This window comes from Panthera leo, chromosome B4 (genome assembly GCF_018350215.1).
Source record: "Panthera leo isolate Ple1 chromosome B4, P.leo_Ple1_pat1.1, whole genome shotgun sequence".
In the NCBI taxonomy this organism is placed as follows: Eukaryota; Metazoa; Chordata; class Mammalia; order Carnivora; family Felidae; genus Panthera; species Panthera leo.
Genome location: NC_056685.1, coordinates 24,568,537 through 24,589,030, shown reverse-complemented (window position 1 = coordinate 24,589,030; position 20,494 = coordinate 24,568,537). Strand labels below are relative to the sequence as shown.

The 20,494-nt window shown below is 35.7% G+C and overlaps 1 protein-coding gene across 1 annotated transcript in view; it reads right to left on the bottom strand.

Annotated features, from left to right (window-relative positions):
* Positions 1–20,494, bottom strand: part of YME1L1 (YME1 like 1 ATPase) — a 50,710-nt gene that overhangs the window by 17,647 nt on the left and 12,569 nt on the right. Inside the window, exons 3-8 of the mRNA XM_042945180.1 lie at positions 17,142–17,304; positions 14,597–14,695; positions 10,498–10,607; positions 8,576–8,726; positions 8,091–8,174; positions 6,329–6,411 (exon numbers count right to left, since the gene is read on the bottom strand). Coding sequence (XP_042801114.1) covers positions 6,329–6,411; positions 8,091–8,174; positions 8,576–8,726; positions 10,498–10,607; positions 14,597–14,695; positions 17,142–17,304 — 690 coding nt within the window. The remainder of the gene's footprint in view (positions 1–6,328; positions 6,412–8,090; positions 8,175–8,575; positions 8,727–10,497; positions 10,608–14,596; positions 14,696–17,141; positions 17,305–20,494) is intronic.

Sequence of the window (20,494 nt, the reverse complement as noted above, 5' to 3'; positions counted from 1 at the left end):
GCTTACCCAACGGAGCCACCCAGGCACCCCCCATTATGCATTTCTTTACATATCCCAACAAAAGCATTCTCAACTTCCTACCTTTTCAAGAAATAGTGCTCCCTCCAGTTAACAAGCACTTAAATTCAAAATTCTAGTTAAATGTGTCAGTGGCATTTGTTGTAAATAGAAAGGTTCCCCTAGCAAGTTTCAAATCCAGAACTTTGGAACTGATTACAAGCTTCCAGGGCAAACTATGTAACTTAATGTACATCAACGACAAGGAAGCCTGTGTTTAAGTTATAACAATGACTTAGGATTCATTATGAGATTATTTTCATTATAAGGAGTTACTACTAGATTATAAATGATTTAGTTCCCAACAAATGCCAAAGGACAGTGACTAAAATTAAGCTATAGTATACGGATATTGTTTTGTAAATGGTTGTGGCCAAAAAAATTTAGAGTATTTCATCCTCAAAATATAAAAAATTATGTAAGAATTGAGATCCCTAGCAGGCATAAAGCCCAATCTGGTCAACAAGTATGTCAAGTAGAACATTAGCTCAACTTTAAAAAAACTGATATAAGGAAGCTGCCTATGAGAAATCAGGTAGCATACAACTATGAGTAACAAATGCAAATACCTATGAGCCAGAATAATATTAAAGATGAGCGCAGAAGACCAAATGAAAACAACAGTGGTGGCAATATAGTGAAAAAGCAGTATACTGAAAAAGGGTCTGGAAAGCAACAGACCCTTACAGAGGGCAAATAATCACAACTTGGTTCTACAAAGGAGTACAGAACTCATGCTCCAGACTTTAATTTTTCAAGGAAAAATAAAAAAGACATCATTAAAGATATTAAATATCCATTTAAATGAAAAAAATGTATTTGTGGGGCACCAGGGTGGCTCAACCAGTTAAGCGTACAAGTCATTGATTGTGGCTCAGGTCAGGATCTCAGGGTTATGAAGTCGAGCCCCTATATCAGGGCTCCACCCGGAGCTTGGAGCCTGCTTGAGATTCTCTCTCATTCTCATTCTCTCTCTCTCTCTCTCTCTCTCTCTCTCTCTCCCCCCCTGTACTCCACACCGCCTGTGCAACCTCTCTCTCTTAAAAAAACAAAAACAAACGAAAAAAACCCACAAAAAACAATTTAAAAAAATGCAATTGTGTATGTACTCTTTTAGGTATTTTATTTTTTTAATTTTTATAAATTTTTTAATGTTTATTTATTTTGAGAAAGAAAGTGCAAGTGGGAGAAGGGCAGAGCAAGAGGGAGAGAGAGAATCCCAAGCAGACTCCACACTGTCAGCACAAGAACCTGGGGGAGGGCTCGATCTCACGAATTGTGAGGTCATGACCTGACCCAAAATCAAAAGTTGGATGCTTAACCAAATGAGCCACCCAGGCACCCCTATATTTATATTTTATTTTATTTTATTTTTTAATGTTTGTTTATTTTTGAGAGAGACAGACACAGAGTACAAGCAGGGGAAGGGCAGTGAGAGAGGGAGACACAGAATCTGAAGCAGGCTCCAGGCTCTGAGCCATGAGCACGGAGCTCAACACGGGGCCGGAACTCACGAATCATGAGATCATGATCTGAGCCAAAGTCAGACACTTAACTGACTGAGCCACCCAGGTGCCACCCTCCCATATTTATTTTAAATTACACTGTCCAAATAATATATTCGCAGCCAATTTGCAACCCTACGTTAGACAACTTTAAATAAGAGCTCTCAATGAGAAGAAAAAACTCAAGTACATTAGGGTTTAAAAGAAACTACCTGGCCAACAGACACATGAAAAGATGCTCAACATCGCTCCTCTTCGGGGAAATACAAATCAAAACCACACTCAGATATCACCTCACGCCAGTCAGAGTGGCCAAAATGAACAAATCAGGAGACTATAGATGCTGGCGAGGATGTGGAGAAACGGGAACCCACTTGCACTGTTGGTGGGAATGCAAACTGGTGCACCCACTCTGGAAAACAGTGTGGAGGTTCCTCAAAAAATTAAAAATAGACCTACCCTATGACCCAGCAATAGCACTGCTAGGAATTTACCCAAGGGATACAGGAGTACTGATGCATAGGGGCATTTGTACCCCAATGTTTATAGCAGCACTCTCAACAATAGCCAAATTGTGGAAAAAGCCTAAATGTCCATCAACCGATGAATGGAGAAATTGTGGTTTATATACCCAATGGAGTACTACGTGGCAATGAGAAAGAATGAAATATGGCCCTTTGTAGCAACGTGGATGGAACTAGAAAGTGTGATGCTAAGTGAAATAAGCCATACAGAGAAAGAGAGATACCATATGTTTTCACTCTTATGTGGATCCTGAGAAACTTGACAGAAACCCATGGGGGAAGGAAAGAAAAAAAAAAAAAGAGAGAGAGGTTAGAGTGGGAGGGAGCCAAAGCATAAGAGACTCTTATGAACTGAGAACAAACTGAGGGTTGATGGGTGGTGGGAGGGAGGGGAGGATGGGTGATGGGCATTGAGGAGGACGCCTTTTGGGATGAGCACTGGGTGTTGTATGGAAACCAATTTGACAAAAAATTTCATATATTAAAAAAAAAAAACCAGCAAAGGAACAATAAAAAAATAAATAAATAAAAGAAAAGAAACTACCTGAAAAAAAGTGTACTAAAACATGAAATATCTCTGGGCCAAAGGGCATTATGAAAATCTAGAATGAAAGTCGTGATTATCTTAGATTTCTACATACTTTCCTAGGACTGTTTCTAGGAAGAGATAAAGAGCAAAGAGGTTTTTTGTTTTTTTTTTTTTTAGGCTAAAAATGGTCTTTAAAAGTTATTTCAATTAAATTATGAAAATATACTGTTTACAAAGTTAACGGTTAAAAGCAAAGCTCTGTCCACTCCTAAGCCCAGGAGACATGTGTTATATATGCTCACCAAGAAACATGCAGAGAATATTCACAATGGCACTATTTAGGTGAAAACTAGGCACAACTCAATGTCCACCTAATGTTGAATAAATAAACAGTACTGTGATATTCACAAGATACTATGCAATGGGGATGAAATGAACTACAACTCCATTTAAAAACATGGATGGATCTCATAAACATCATGGTGGGTGAAAAAAGCCATATACACTACACGTATTATACATGTCCATATGAAATTCAAAAGCAGGGGAAACTAATATATGTTATTAAACAGAACAATGATTATCCTTAGAGTGGTAAGAAAGGAACACTAGGAACTTTCTGCTAATATTCGATTTCTTGAGCTGGGTGCTGATAATTATGAGTTCACTGTATGGGATTTATTAAGGTATAGATTTATGATTTGTGTAGGTCTGTGTGAATACTAAGCTTCAATACAATTTATGTTTAAAAAGAGATTTGGTTCTTTATTAAAATAAAATTTTTAAATATTCAAAGTTATTCATATACTAAAACAAGACCAAAATACATTTGGTCAAGGTAAAGGATAACTTTGAATTGTAGGAAAAAAGAAAACAGATTAGATGTCACCTACTACTCAAATTAAAATTTCTCTCCCCAGACTCTGTGGCAAGAGAATTCTCAACTGAGGTATATAAAATCTATATAGGAAAATAGAGTTTAGGGGGATCAAGACAATGAATGGAGTTATAAAAGCTGTTATTAGTATTTTTATGGCAGCTATACATAATATTATTCCTACACAAACAAATCTAAGCAAGGAAATGATATTCCTATACTAGCTCTTTAAGACTTGGTAAAACTGGGGCACCTAGGTGGCTCAGTCAGTTAAGCGTCCAACTCTTGTTTCGGCTCAGGTCATGATCTCACGGTTCGTGGGTTTGAGACCCTCATCTTGGGCAATGTGCTGGCAGTGTGGAGCCTGCTAGGGATTCTCTCTTTCTCTGCTCCTCCCCAGCTCGCACACTCACCCTCTCTTTCTCTCTCTAGAAATAAATACGTAAATCAATGTAAAAAACAAAACAAAAAGACTTTGTAAAACTGACCACAGGTACCACCTAATGGTATACCTATTATGGTAAATGGTATAAATTATAATATATATATATATATATATATATGTGTGTGTGTGTGTATATATATATATGTATATATATATATATAACATTTATAGATATCTATAAACAGTTATATGTATCTACATATAAATTTAGATTTGATAGCAATAACAGCAATATAACATTATAGCAATAACATATAACATATATGTAATATATAACAATAGCAATAATATATAATATATATATAACATTTATAGATACCTTTAAACATTTATATATATCTACATATAAATCTAGATTTGATAGCAATGACAGCAATATAACATTGTAGCAATAATTATAGTATTTGTTAATATTACCACGGAAAACTCTCTGACAATCTGAAAACTCTGTGATGTCCCCATTTTTTTTTTTTAATGTTATTTATTTTGGGAGAAAGTGTGAGCATAAGAGCAGGGGGAGAGGCAGAGAGAGACAGAGAGAGAGAGAAAGAGAGTCTCAAGAAGGCTTCACACTGTCAGCACAGAGCCCAGTGTGGGGCTTGAGCCCATGAACCCGTGAGATCATGACCTCAGCTGACATCACAGTTGGATGCTCAACGGACTGAGCCTCTCAGGAGCCCCTTGTGATGTTCCATTTCTAATATTATCAGCATGTCTTCTTTAGCTTTGTAATCAGAAATGGACTCATTCCAAAAGAAGTGTGGTATATTAAGTAATGAAATATGTATAAAAAGAGATTTGGTTCTTTATTAAAATAAAATTTTTAAATATTCAAAGTTATTCAAAAGAAGTGTGGTATATTAAGTAATGAAGTATGTATAAAAAGAGATTTGATATACGTATAAAAAGAGATTTGGTTCTTTATTAAAATAAAATTTTTAAATATTCAAAGTTATTCATATACTAAATGCCTTGCTGACCATAACCTCAACACAGGTTCAATGTCATGCAGGCTCTCAGCTCTCTGCACACCTTAAACAAAATGAGAAGGGCCCTCTGCGCTAAGGAGTCAAGTTTTCAAATACTCACTGCCCCAGCCTCCTCCTCAATTATTCCCTTTCCACAATTCCAGCAGAATTCACAGATGTTTAAATTGCAAAGGGAAGGGAAGGACTACTTGGTATAAAGGCAGCATAGTGACTTCTGATACTTTATTCCCTAATATTTGAGTAGGTGAAAAATATTTATGCTTAAATGGGGAACAGAGTATGGAAAGGGGAAGAGCTCTCATTCTATTACATATTACAAGTGGCTTTTTCATTGGTCAACAACCAAGCCAGGCACATTAGCTCTTCAGGGTCCTTGCTCTGTATGTTCCTCTGGCTAGAAACGTTCTTTGCTCAAATATACGCATGGTTTAGGGGCACCTGGGTGGCTCAGTTGGTAGAGCATGCGACTCTTTTTTGTTGTTGTTGTTAATAAAGAATATTCCAAATATCACTAGAGGGGCTTAATGAATTTATGTTGTATTTTTATTTTTATTTTATTTTGGAAACAGAGAACACAAGAGGGGCAGAGGGAGAGAATCGTAAGCAGGCTCCACGCTCAGTACGGAGCCTGACACAGGACTCAATCCCATGAGCCTGTGACATCATGACATGAGCCAAACTCAAGAGTCAGATGCTCAACCAACTGAGCCACTCAGGAGCCCCTGAGGATGAGAATCCTGATCTCAGGGTTCTTAGTTCAAGCCCCACGTTGGGTGTAAAGATTACTTAATATCTTTAAAAAAAAAAAAAAATCCATGGTTTACTTTATCTTCCTTAAATGTTCACTCAAGTGTCAACTTCTCAATCATACACTGAATATCACCATTTAAAATTGTGACTTTTCTCTCAGAACTCCCGATCTCCTTTACCCTGCTCTATATTTTCCCGTAACACTTCACTTTTGAACATACTCTATTATAATTTCCTTATATGCCATATCATTGTCCAATTTCTGTTAGAATTAAAATCCATAAAGGGAAAGATCTGTTTTATTTCTTTTATCCCAATATCTAAGTTCTAATCATGGCTTGGTCTTTTCTAATAGCCAGTCCCCACCCAGGAGCCCACTCAGAGTTGCCTCAGTACAAAAAAACAGTGCTATCACCCAAGAAATTCCTAGGGATTGAGAAGCCCTGTGTCAGAAATCGGGGTCAAAGACCAAACTGCAGAACCCAAAATGCACCTAGTACTCTTGTCACATAGGAAATTGCAACAGTTTTAGTGCTTGGAACTGGAGGTAGAGACCAATATATATGTATTTTCTATTTTACACCTTTAAACTCAAATATTGGCCCTACATAATTAGATAATATTCGAAGAAAGCAAAGTAAACTTAACTTACTCCTTTAACGTGTTCAAAGGTGACATTTTTCATCTGGACAGGATCTACTGCAGAATCAAGCCCTGTTGTTGTCCGGAAGCGGACTAAAGAGAAGAAAAGAAATGCTTATATCTCTGATAGATTTATAAAATTCCAACCACCTTGTTTTTCAGATTTAAGAAAGCCCAGAAAAATTACATCTAAATTCACATTCATTAATTCACAGTGAAGTACAGAAACTAGGTCTACTGGATTTCTAGGCCGTGTTCAAGGAATCAATGACCCTCATTAAACTATCTTTGTACCTTCTAATTAAAATGAAATAGTACTTCCCTCTTCTCCTATAATATAAGCCTGCTTCGGATTCTCTCTCCCTCTCTCTCTGCCCCTCCCCCACTCACTCACACACACACTCTCTCTCTCTAAAATTAAAACATAAACATTGAAATAAAAAAATCTATGGGGCGTCTGGGTGGCCCAGTCACTTCAGCATCCAACTCCTGGTTTCAACTTAGGTCATAATCTCAAGGTACACTGGTTCGAGCACTGGGTCTGGCTCTGTGCTGACAGCACAGGACCTGCTTGGGATTCTCTTTCACTCTCTCTGCCTCTCCCCCACATCCGCACACCCATGCATGCATGCTAAGTAAATACAGTTTTTTAAAAAAAGAATCTATATAGATGGACTTAATAAATAAGGCAAATAAATTTGTAGTTGAACCCCCTTGAACCTTATAAGAAATTAATTACTCAACGGCAATGCACTTCATATTTTAATATATGTTTTACTTAACATAAGAAATTAAGGGAAAAAAAAGAAATTAAGAAACATAAAGGAATAATCAGACCTTTTCCTACTCTTCCGTTATCACCTAGTGTCCCTGTAATGGTTCTGTTTTGAAAATGAGATAAGAGAAGGTGACTCTAGATATAAAAAGAATATTCCTGGATGTTAAAATCTCATCTCAGGTTTGATGCCACAAAAAACTTAAAATATCTGGGGTTACATGCAAATCCTGGGATGAATTCCTGATCCAGGTCAACTAATATTCTTAACTGTACATCAGTTTTTTCTCTCAAGGTAATCAAACATAAAGAACACAGAGAACACAGGGTAAAAACTGAATAGTTGAAAAAGCAAGCAGAACCACTTACAACTGACATTTCATTTTAGACTTGGCAACCCCAGAAAATATGGAACTCATTTAAACTGATGTTTAATAATATGTAATTTTTCATAAATTTATTGTGTCTTTGAAATAAAGAACTATTTCATTTGTATTGTGATTATAAAATTCTAATACATGTTTTTTAAATTTTATAATTGGACAGGTATAATTTTCTAAAAATGTGGAAAACTAACCACTAATAGAAGTTAATCTAACATTTTTGATATAACATAAACCTTAAAATTTTAACAAAATATTCTTTTCCCAAAACAAGTCAAAGTTGAAATTTGTACAGTGTTAGACACTTTTCCTGTAGGGAAAGTTCCTGTTAGGAACTTTTCCTGTAATCCACAAAGCAATGTAAATATGGTAGGCCCTCTGACAATGCAAATGGCATATAATCATAACAGATTAAAACTTTTCTACTTCAACACAAAAGAAACAATCTCAAATTGACCCAATCTGTGAAGTGCTGACTCGTAGGAACGAGGGGCCTAGACACTAGAACTATACATGTTTTCTCACTCCTAAGTCTTAGGCATATTAACTACAAAAAAAAAAAAAAAAAAAAAATTCAAGTATTTAAAAGATTAAAAAAAAGTCAGAGCCATTACCAGATAAAAATGGGTTTTTTAAGAGTCCATAAATGCCAAACAGCAACAGAACGAAGAGAATCAGACGAGTTCGTCTTAGAGAATCTGGAAGGAGAAAAAAAAAAAAAAAAAGCCTTAAATGACATCAATGAGAAAGGACAGCTTGACAAAAGGCAAATATTAGGTTACTGATGGAAATCATATTTCATCACATGAGGTTTTGGAACGTGGCATGGTTTGTATAACTGCCATGATTTCCTTTCAGCACCCTGTCAGCAAAACCTCAAGAAGCCGCTCAGGCTTCTGTCCTTGACATAGGTTCTCAAAACAAGGCAAAGAGTCCACAGATATTTCCATTTTGACACAGCTTACATTACAAATATAACAGAATATAAGCAGTGAAAAAGTGGTAATTGTTAGAAAAAAGATTTGTAATCACTTAAATACAGGACTATGACTTCCTTTTAGGTATCTACCCAAATATGAATGGGGTCAAATCAACTTACCATTGGTTTTTTGTGTTAGTGCTTGCGCTTTCAGAAAACCCTCTGCGAAACCAGTTTTAAACGCATCTTGGTGAGCTTCGGGTATATTTTTGGTCTTCATGAGTTTGTCCAAACTCTCAACATCTGATCCTCTGTCCCGCAAAAGGAACCCCTAAATACACAAACAACACATCAGTATTGATTGACTATACAGATAACACACTCCAAAAATATAATCACAACTCACAAAAATATTCATTCAAAGAGTCTAGAAATTCTAATTTTTACCGTCTGTGTGAAGAATTACAGTAATACTCAACAATAAATTACTTCATCAATGGCTAGAAAACTAACTTTGGACCTTACACTTGCATCAATCAATTCAGGTCAAGAAACTCTCTGTAAGAACACTATACTGAGGGGCACCTGGGTGGCTCAGTCAGTTAAACGTCAACTTCAGCTCAGGTCATGATCTCACAGTTTGTGGGCTCAAACCCAGCGTCAGGCTCTGTGCTGACAGCTTGGAGCCTGGAGCCTGCTTCGGATTCTGTGTCTCCTTTTCTCTCTGCCCCTGCTCACACTCTCTTCACTCCCAAAAACAAACAAACAAACAAACAAACAAACAAAAAAGGACACTATAGTGAAAACAACAAATAGGTCACAGGTGGACTTAGGGTTCTAATGGTTTGATGTTCACACTCCTTTATCTCTAGTAGAGGAAAAACCTCATCAATTTATTAAATGTTTACTGAGCATCTTTTATATACTTGGCCTTATAGAAGCTCTGAAAATGTAAAGATAAATAATGAATGATCTGAATGTTCTCAGACTAGTGGGGAGAGATACACAAATAATCAATTTTTTGAAGTCATTTTGTTATTATGTTAGAAGTTCTAGGTCTGGTAAAATAAATGCTACCTCAGGAAGTCAGGAAAGGCATTCCAGAGAACGGGATTTCTAAATTTTTTTTAACATTTTATTTTTACTTTTGAGAAACTGGGGGCGGGGAGTAGAGAGAAAGAGGAACAGAGGATCTGAAGTGGGCTCTGCCCTGAGGGCAATGAGCCCGGTGCAGGGCTCAAGGTCACGAACCAAGAGATCATGACCCAAGCCAAAGTTGGGCGCTTAACCAACTAAGCCACCCAACACCCCGAAAACAGGATTTCTAAACCACAGGCAACACAAAGCATAAACAAGTTGACAGAGTCATTAAATAACAGCCTTCAGTGCTCAAGAACTACACGCAACCTTGTGTAACAGGACTTAAAAATGCAAGAGAGGAGCAGGACAGAGGTTCAGAGGGGATGCCATAATGAAAGATGAGAACAGAAAAATAGTAGGCAGGGGCCAAAAGATGAAATGCCCTGTGTACTATGGCATGAATCTGACAATAAAGCAGAGGAATACAATTATTATATTAATACATTTTAGACAGATTGGTGGGAGGGTGGCAGTCTGGAGTCTAAACTGAAGGTAGCAAAACTAAAGACAAGGAGATTAAATACGTGTATATTTGAGTCACTTGGGCAAAAATTGTTAAAGTCTATCTATGCAGTGGAATTGGGGATGAAAAGAAACAGACCTAAGAAGTATTTAAGAGGCTGGATCAATAGAACTTTAGTGATTAATGGGCGTGAGAGGAGAGAGATGAATAAATCAAAGTTGATCATCAGGTTTCTAGCTTGGGTGGATGCTATTCATGAACACAGAGAACACACAAACAGGTGTAGGTTGGTAGGAAAAAGGACAAAGGGAGATGTCTAACAGGCCAATGGAGAGACATGACTGGCACTCAGAAAAGATGTAGGTATAATGACTTAACACAGGTTATTAATCCTTTAGAAAATCAGTTGGCCAATAAAAGAAACCAGATAATGAAGGTTCTCATTTTAATAATTTGAAATGTATTGCTTTTTCAAACAACAAAAAAGAGTTCTAATTACCTTTACAAATGATGGCGCTATATGCTGTGTTTCTGCCAATCTTTCAGAGGTGGACTGTAGACGCCGTGTTCTTGATTTCAAAGTTTTAAAACCCCGAGACTGTATGAAAACTGAACAGAATAGTATTACATTTACATTTTTAAATAGTATCTCATTGTAAAATTTTATAAGGAAAATGCCTAAGATTTGAAACTAACACCAAGCCTGTATATCCTAGTTTACTATCTCATTTTTTAACATAGTTCTTTGCCTGACGCTTCACTATACTAGTAATTAAGGTCATCAAAATGGGTTTAATTTGTAAATTAAGTTTACAATTTCTTGAGAGTTTTAAAATGTTAAAAAAAAAAAAAACCCACTGATGAGTATCAAATACAAGTCAGTGTCTAATTCCTCAAACCCCAATCCCACTTCCCAGAAGTAACCACTCAACAATTTCATGACTACACTTGTATGTATTTTAACACATGCTCTTTCTATAAAAATAGTGTATAATTTTTTGTCTTCTTTCACTTAACACTATATCATGGACATTTTTCAGAACAGGTCAGACAATGCATTCAATTTAATGGCTGTTAACATTCTTCTAATTTTCAGTGTATAGCAATTTGAATATTCTACTACTTTTCTACTATGGACAGTTGTTTCCTGTTTTCTTATTGCTAAAAATGGTGCAGTTATAATTCTTGTACATATCATCTTTCAGCAAATGTAGGCTAAATTCTTAATGTGAAGCTGTGAGGTGTGAATTATTTAACACTAAGAAATTGCTCTCTAGAAGGCTGTTATGGATTTATATACCCACCAATGAATAGGAGTATCCTTTTCTCCACATCCTGTGCAACCCAGGTTAACATAAATGTTTTTAATTTGTACAAGTGTGATAAGCAAAAAGTAGGGTCTTGTTTAAATCTGCATTTAAGATTATGGGGGAAAACTTAGAAACAATTTTTTTCTTTCATTAAATATTTTATTTCTTTAGCAAATTGATCACTCATGACCTTTCCCATTTTCATTTGTAAAAGAATGCATGTAACTTGAGGTCATGTATATTTGAAATATTTATTTTAATGTCTTTGTCTTTTGATGTAACACTTTATAAAGTTAATGTAGCCTTATCTTTTAATTTTTTGTTTTCTGCACTGTGTTACTGTGTTTTGATTAGAGAGCCTCATCCCCGAACTATGATTTTAAAAGGAATCTACTGACTTAATTTTTAATTCTTTTGTTCAGACCTTTGCCTATTTGGAACTTATTTAAAAAAAAAGCAGGGGGGGATCTGATTCCCTTTTTGTTTAGGCCCACGTTTGTTTATTTTATTTATTTATAAGTGATCTCTTGAACTCATGACCCCAAGATCAAAAGTTGGATGTTCTACTGATTGAGCCAGCCAGGCACCCCATTTTACTAAGCCCAAGTTTAAAATCAACTTCTCGGTTTTCATAGCAAGTGTTTAGGGTTTTGATTGGGGTTGCACTTAATTAATAAATTTGGTCATACATTAAAACTGTCACAGTACAAAATCCTTTCAAAGACGATTGTGGCATTCTTTCATTTTATTTTACTCAGCTCTTTGATTCCTTCAGTAAAGTTTCACAGGCATACATATATACATATGTATGTGTACATCATGTTGAATATTTCTTGTCAGGATAAAAGATTTACTGGGTTTGAAGAAAACTATAAATAAAACCTACTGCTAGAATATAAGATCTTGATTTTGAGACATTTATCTCATATGATACCAGAGTAGCTTTTCAGGTGATTTTAAGTTTCCTAGTAAGCAAGCATCTTACCTGGTAAGCAAAAACAATCAAAATTTTGCCCTTTCCTTAAGCTTACTTTCTATTCTAGCTTTCTACAACATTCTAGAAGTGTAACAATTAAAATATATTACATGTCTTTTTCATACACTAAAATAATAGTTTTTCTTCTCTAATCAATTAACATGATAAATTAACATACTTCCTAATACTGAATCACTTTTGTATTCCTCAATCATATTGACAGCAATTTCTGTACTTGCTTTTTCAGATTTTATTTAGGATTTCTGTATTTATATTATTAAGTGAAATCGATCTATTGGATTCTTTTTTGTGCTAACATTTTAGTATCTGCGATCTTGTGGAATAAACAGGGAAGCCTATTCTACCTTTTTCTTTATTAAGAAAGTTATAAAGAATAGGAAACTGCTGATCCTGGAAAACAGAACACAACCATAAAACCATCTGAGGCTACCTCCTCTGGGGCAGTGGGATTATATTTGAAAAATACTCTTTCAAATTTTATAGTTATTGTCTTATCTTTTTTCTTGGGTCAATACTACTAATTTATAACTTGTATATTTTTTCAACATATTTTTATTTATACACACTCTTAAAAGTTTAAAATCTTCATTATCTGTGGCTGTTACCACTTTTCACTTCTAACATTATTTTCTCATTGTTTTTAATCAGACCATTCTTTTTTTTCCCTCAAATTAAATTTGTTCTTCATTTAATTAAAACCCCCTGGATGTTGTATTCATTTCATGTTTTATACTTTTCAATTTCTCACATTCGTTTAAAGAAATTCTCAGAATGATTGCTTCATCAATTTAGTTTCCATCTTTCTTATTTCCTAATAAATTATACGATGCACTCAGCATCAATAGGTCTTCAACTCAAAGATTTTGGTATGTTGATTTTCCTTGTGGTTCATTACTAATTGTCTATAATTTGTTTTTCTTTCCCTTTAGCCACAAGACATTTAGAAAAGTATTTTTAAATTTCCATAGTTAGGAAATTTTGTTTTAGGAACTTTTAAGGTATCCTGTTATATGATTTCCATTTTATCATATGATCAGAGAACCTGACCTGTGAGTTACTAACTTTTTGAAAATTTATTAAGATATTTTTTCATACTTTAATACATGCTCAGTTTTTAGAAGTCTTCCATGAATATTTAAAAAATGTATCATCCTTCTTAAGTATTCTTCTGTCTTTTGCATTAACCATTTCTTCAGAGGATTACTGGTCTCTGTGCCCTACTTGGTATCTCTTTCATGCTGTAAGTTTTCCTCAAACATGTGGAGATTCTTGCTGATCCATTTGTAATTGTAAAGGGAATACAGTGATTGGTACTGATTGTAAATAGAGGTTTTCTTAAAACTACCAAGGTGGTAAATGCCTTTATACTATGAAACATGGACTTTTAATGAATGAGCAGGATACCCTTAGTGCATGACTCAAGTCCATTATTTCTCTCCTTGGCATCAATGCTCAAACACAATCTTCAGAGACAGACTTCTCTACACACACATACACACACACACACACACACACACACACACACACACACCCTTTATTACAAAAGTGTCTTTTGCCAATTATAGCCTAAAAGTTGCAAGCCCTTTCTGAAACTGGCCCATTTTGGGGAATCTTTCGATTCAACTGTTTATGAATCATCCCAGAGCCCACAATTACTGACTTGGAAATTGAGGTTTTTCCTAAGTTCTACTAGAAATAACAGCACACACCTATTTCGTGTCACTCTATTCTAAGTTCCATGAAGGTAGGTAACATATGTTGTTCTTATTTATAATTATCACTGTCACCTGACACTTAACCACTAGTGTCTGGTATTAAATCAATATAAATACATGCATATTTGATTTTGCTATCAATGTGAGGTCATCTATTTTATACCCTATGGAAAGTCCTCAAATTTCTGGTCCACGGACGAAACCCCTCTGCTGCTGCCCTGACTTTTTCCTCATTAAATTTTTTTGTCATTGTAATGGATTGAAACAATTTTGAAAATGAAATTTTAAAAATATGGAAGTAAACAAATGTGCTTATTAATTATTTTAAAGCTGTAGATAAGTTCCCTAGAGGTTGATTTATTGTGGCACTTATCACTCACATTAAAAATTCAGCTATTATGTATTTTCCAGATTAAAAATACTGGACATACCCAAATTAACTGATTCCAAACACTCTATCAGTTTATTGTGAGCTACAAATGAATGCTTACAAACATTAATATGATTAAGAAAGACAAATCAGAATCCATTGAATAATCTACTATGTTTTTCAAAATAAATACAGGTGCTTCATACCTGGCCAGTACTGAAGATCTGAACAAATACTTTTAAGAGTTCTTGAATGTTGTCTATACAGGCAAGAGGAACGTAAAGTACTAAACATATCTAAGTAACCTGGAGGAAAATTGAAAAAAGCAAATTTTCTAGTTACCAAGCTAAAAGAAGTCATGAACTATAGTAATTTTACCAAATATTAGAAATATAAAAATATGAGTTTAGCCTTTTATTTGTTCATATGGCTCTGCTTGTATGAGTTTCTAAGAGCACTACTAATCTAATTACAGTTCTTCATCACTATCCTGTCTATCACTTGTCCCTTAGATTATCTTTTTTATCTGGTAGATGACCCTGGCTGCCAATAAAATTAAATTCAAACCAAAAGGGAAAAGGTACGTATGTTTAGCTAAAGTTACTGTTAGTCAAAAGCACGTAGAGAAAAGAACTGCTATTTCCTAGAGACAATTTCAAACACTCAGATGAATAATGTGATGAGTAAACACTGTAAACCAGAAGCACGGTAATCTTTCTCTCTCAAAGCTTCAGGTCACTGGGTACAAAGACAGTTCCTTCCACAGCTGGAAGCCATAAACTGGCTATCCTTGAAACTCCTACTGTTGACTAATGGGCCCCATCCTACTTAACATCCATGAGCCTAGGGAAAAAGTAAACAGCATCGATTGAAACAGATTCTTATCTATCCCAATATCCCAATTAAGAGTTCAGGGATTTTTCTAGGAATCCTATAGTCACATCAACAAACTCCTTCTTAATACCTCTGTCTGCCTAAGCCAAGAAACAGCTGGCAGGAAGAGGCACAACTTTAAAAGGAAATGTAAATACACAGGCCAAAAGAGCCATAGTAATAATACTACTACTATACATCAATGATGGTAACAAAAATTTAACTCTACTGGACACTTACTATGGGCCAAGGAATAAAGTAGTTTGGGCTAAGTAAACTACTTTCATTATTTCATTTGATCCTACACAGTGAGATAAGGAGTTTTTCCCCAGGCTTCACATGAGAAAACAGCAGTTTAGAGGAATAAGGGAAATGCCACAGCTCCTCAGTCTCAGGATTGAGTTTGATCCTGGTCTACTCCTCACCCTTAACCACTAAGCTTCAAGACTTCTCTCAGGAAGGAGGTAGGATAGATTGTTAGTCCAAGCCCCCAGGCTCCGAAACTTCACCTTTTTCTCACAACTCTTATATGAAATAAAGGCAAAACAACGAAAAATTAGTAAATGAATTAAGTGTATACAATGTACAGCTTCAAATCAATCCTTTATCACAAAACTATTTAAACCTGCACTTTTGTGTTATAATTTGTACTGATTTTTAAAAACATGTTCTTTCATCAATATAAAACAAGTATTTTTTTTCAAGTTTTTAAAATACCAAACAAGTATTTTTTTCAAGTTTTTAAAATTTATTTTGATAGAAAGAGGGAACAGAGCAGGGACAGGCAGAGAGGGGCGGGTGGGGAGGGAGGGAGAGGGAGAGAGAAAGAAAGAGAGAGAGAGAGAGAGAGAGAGAGAGAGAAGGAGAATATGAATACCAAGTAGGCTCCACGTTGTCAGCACAGAGCCCGACATGGGGCTCAATCTCATGAACACTGAGATCATGACCTGAGCTGAAGTCAAGTGTCAGATGCTTAACCAACTGAGCCATCCAGGTGACCCTAAACAAGTATTTTGATAAGGTCTAACATTCACTGTTCAAGTATCAACCAAAAAGAAATTTATGAAGTGGAAATCCTTTTAACAAACTACCCACTCATTATAATAACAGATTGTTACAAGATTTAAATAAGAAAATATAGACATTCTATAAAATAAAGGGACCAGGACTATTTCTTCAATGTATTCTCAGAAATTAGTACAGTACCTGGAATCCAGTGAAGGTTTGTCACCTAAAATTAAAACAATACTCCACTATTCTAAAATCTGTTTTGTATGCTATATTACATCTTGGGACAAATAAAGAACCCTAATGGAAAAACCAGTAATTTAGTAAAATTAAACTTTATTTGGTAAAGTCTAAATACAGTCTATAGTTAAAAGTACCGTACCAATGTTCATTTCTCAGTTTTGACAAATGCACCATGGTTAAGTAAGCAGTTAACATTAGGGGAAGGCAGTTGAAGGATATATAGAAACTCAGTACTCTTTTGCAGATTTTCTATAAATCTAAAATTATTCCAGTATGAAAAGTTATAAAAGAAAGAACAAACAAATGAATTCAGGAAAGAACTTGACACACAGTAAACATTAACAAATGCTATCTGTTGGGCGCTTGGGTGGCTTAGTTAAGTGTCCTACTCTCGGTTTCTGCTCAGGTCATGATCTCACGGTTTCGTGGGTTGGAGCCCTGCATGGGACTCTACACTAACAGCGTGGAGTCTGCTTGGTATTCTCTCCCCCGCCCCTCCCCTGTTCACACTCTGACTCTCTCAAAATAAATAAATAAACAACTTTAAAAATGAATAAATGCTACCTGTTATATTATTAATAACTACGACCACTTACTTAAATTGGAACAAAAAATAGACTAACTTACCATATTTATTTTCAAAGAAGGACTGTGCAGAGACATGAGACGTATGCCAATGGGAAGAAATGCTCTTGCCTTTACAAAATCCAGGAAGTAGATGGTCTACCAGTTGATCAATCTGTCCAATTTTTAATTCAGATAATCCAAGGTCTCTTAAATTAAGTACAGGCTGTAAAGGATTGAGTCAACCAAGACTGTATTATCATCAAGATATTTAACCAAAGAGTTCTTATCAGTTGAAATATGAATTTTTTAAATGTAACAAATATATTGATTCCTCTTTTCTCATATTTAAAAACTAAATCGGTACAAATATTTTTATAGTTCTAGCTTTATGGAGGTCAGTCACAGGAAGTTTGACAAAGGTTAAAAATATCACATTTCCAATAGTATTGTGAAGTTATAGACATTTAAAGCCTCCTCCAGTCTCTAATAAACAAAAGTCCATTTGATTAAAAAAAAAAAAAAAAAGAGTATGCCGTTACCAGAGGACATCTCACTCCTCTGGCCTCATTGCCGAGATCCTTCTTCGAACTGAGAAGTTCTATAGTTACCCATATCTAACTTCTAATAAGGAGGGACAATGAACAAAGTGAAAAATGTATGAAAACCAGGCAAGAAAATAAAGTCACATTACAACAGTTCTAAACGAACTACAGATTGGATAGGAGTTATTTTCTTGTCCATGGAAACTGTCAAGCAGACATTAAAGACAAGTAACAATTACAAGCCTCAGACACCTGAAAGTTCAAGCAAGGAAAGCAAAAATAAATAGCCCAAGTATCAGCTTCTGATGACTGAGGTGAAGTTAGATACATGAAGTTGCATGCACAAAAAATAAAGTTAGATCGATGGATTATATAGCTCTGGATTGATGTCCAGGGGTTTGTCACTTACTAGCTGTGTGACAAGTCATCCATATTCCTTTTTAATTTTTTTTCACGTTTATTTTTGAGAGACATACAGCGCACGAGTGGGAAAGCGGCAAAGAGAGAGAAAGACACAGAATCTGAAGCAGGCTTCAGGCTCTGAGCTGTCACAGAGCCCAAGTTGGGGCTTGAACTCACGAACTGAGAGATCATGACCTGAGCCAAGGTTGGATGCTTAACCAACTGAGCCACCCAGGCGCCCTGACAAGTCATTCATATTCTTAGAATCCATTTCCTCATTAGTAAAATGACGATGAAATATGCCTACTTCACAAGATGGTATGGATAAACAGAAAAGATCATGCCTTGGTCATCTGACATATCCTAACATACATAGGAAGATAGTCAAAGGCATGATGAAGGAAAATATTTAAACGTGCTCTTTAAACTACTGGGGCCCCTGAGTGGCTCAGCCAGTTCAGCATCCAACTCTTTTCTTTTTTAATTGTTTAATTTACATCCAAGTTAGTTAGCATACAGGGCAACAATGATTTCAGGAGTAGATTCCTTAGTGCCCCTTACCCATTTAGCTCATCCCCCCTCCCACAAGCCAGCCAGCAACCCTCTGTTTGCTCTCTATATTTAAGAGTCTCTTAGGTTTTGTCCCCCTCCCTGTTTTTATATTCTTTTTGCTTCCCTTCCCTTATGTTCATCTCTTTAGTATCTTAAATTCCTCATATGGGTGAAGTCATATATTTGTCTCTAATTTTGCTTAGCATAATAACCCTCCAGTTCTATCCACATCGTTGCAAATGGCAAGATTTCATTCTTTTTGATCCAAGTAATACTTGGCACACACACACATACATATACCACATCTTCTTCATCTTCTTTATCCATTCATCCGTTAATGAACGTTTGAGCTCTTTCCATAGTTTGGCTATTGTCAACAGCACAGCTATAAACATTAGGGTGTGTGTGCCCCTTTGAAACAGCACACCTGTATCTCTTGGTTAAATACCTAGTAGTGCAATCTCTGGGTCGTAGAGTAGTTCTATTTTTAATTTTTTGAGGAACCTCCATACTGTTTTCCAGAGTGGCTGCAACAGTTTGCATTCCCACCAGCAGGGCAAAAGAGATCCTTTTTCTCCACACCCTTGCCAACATCTGTTGTTGCCTGAGTTGTTAATGTTAGCCATTCTGACAGGTGTAAGGTGGTATCTCATTGTGGTTTTGATTTGTATTTCCCTGATGATGAGTGACGTTGAGCATTTTCTTATTTGTCTGTTCTCCATCTGTTAAGCATCCAACTCTTGATTTCAGCTCAGGTCATGATCTCATAGTTCGTGAGATCGAGCCCTGCATCAGGCTTTGCACTGACAGCATGGAGCCTGCTTGCAATTCTCTCTCTCTCTGCCCCTTCCCTGCTCACATGTCCATGCCTGCTCTCTCAAAAATTAACTTAAAAAAAAAGTGCTCTTTAAACTACTAAAAGCTATACAACATAAAGGATATTATTACAATGAAAACAAAAGGACTACAATACTCAAAAGCTACTTTTCAAAAGTCACCTTTTAAAAAACAGGAAGCCAAAAAGTCTATTTACAATACAAAGACTTCAAAAGGGAAGTGGAGATTCTTAACTTAAAATTATTTCCCTTACTTATTGGCTGTCAGGTCCCTGGAATGTAAAGAGAAATAAGATGCATATAAACATAGCAATTATCATACAACATAGTAACTGCTTTACAGAGATTTTTAAAACAAAAAGTAGTAAGAAAACACAGAGTAACCAATTTCCTAAATCAGATAAGCTTCACTGAGGTTAACACCTAATTTGCAAAATGATGGTGAGTCTTGGGGTAAAGGGCAAACAAACTACCATAAAAGGGCCTGGATGTTTGGGTGTAGTCCAAAGATCAGTGATGGAAGAATGAACTACAAAGATGGGCTATGGGGCACCTGGCTGGCTCAGTTGGTGGAGCATGTAACTGTTGATCTCAGGGCTGTACTTAAAATCTTGTTAAGAAAAAGAAAAAAGAAAAAAGAAAAAGAGAAAGAGAAAGAGAGGAAGGAAGGAAGGAAGACAGGCAGGTTATGGTCAAGTTGTAAAGAGCCTTGTCTGAATTTAATTCTATAGCTAATATGATTAGTTTGTTTTATACCAAGAAAATAGAAAATAAAGATAATAAACTGGGTAAGAAAAGGCTGATGGAGAAAAGAATTGAAGAAAGGCTGATGGAACAAGAGAAAAATGGTATGTGCCTGAACCAAGCTCTAACTAAAGATGGAAATAACAATCATAGATACTTGGAGAAACCAATGAAGTATAATGACTGAGAGGGAGAAGGGTTCTGGATGGATGTGCTAGTTATCATTTTACTGTCTCCTAACTCCTCTTCATCCTTTTTCGGCTCCATGAACAATGATCTGGGCTCTTTAAATATTTCTTCTTTGCCATCTGGGACAATGTGAAGCTTTGTCAGTAGA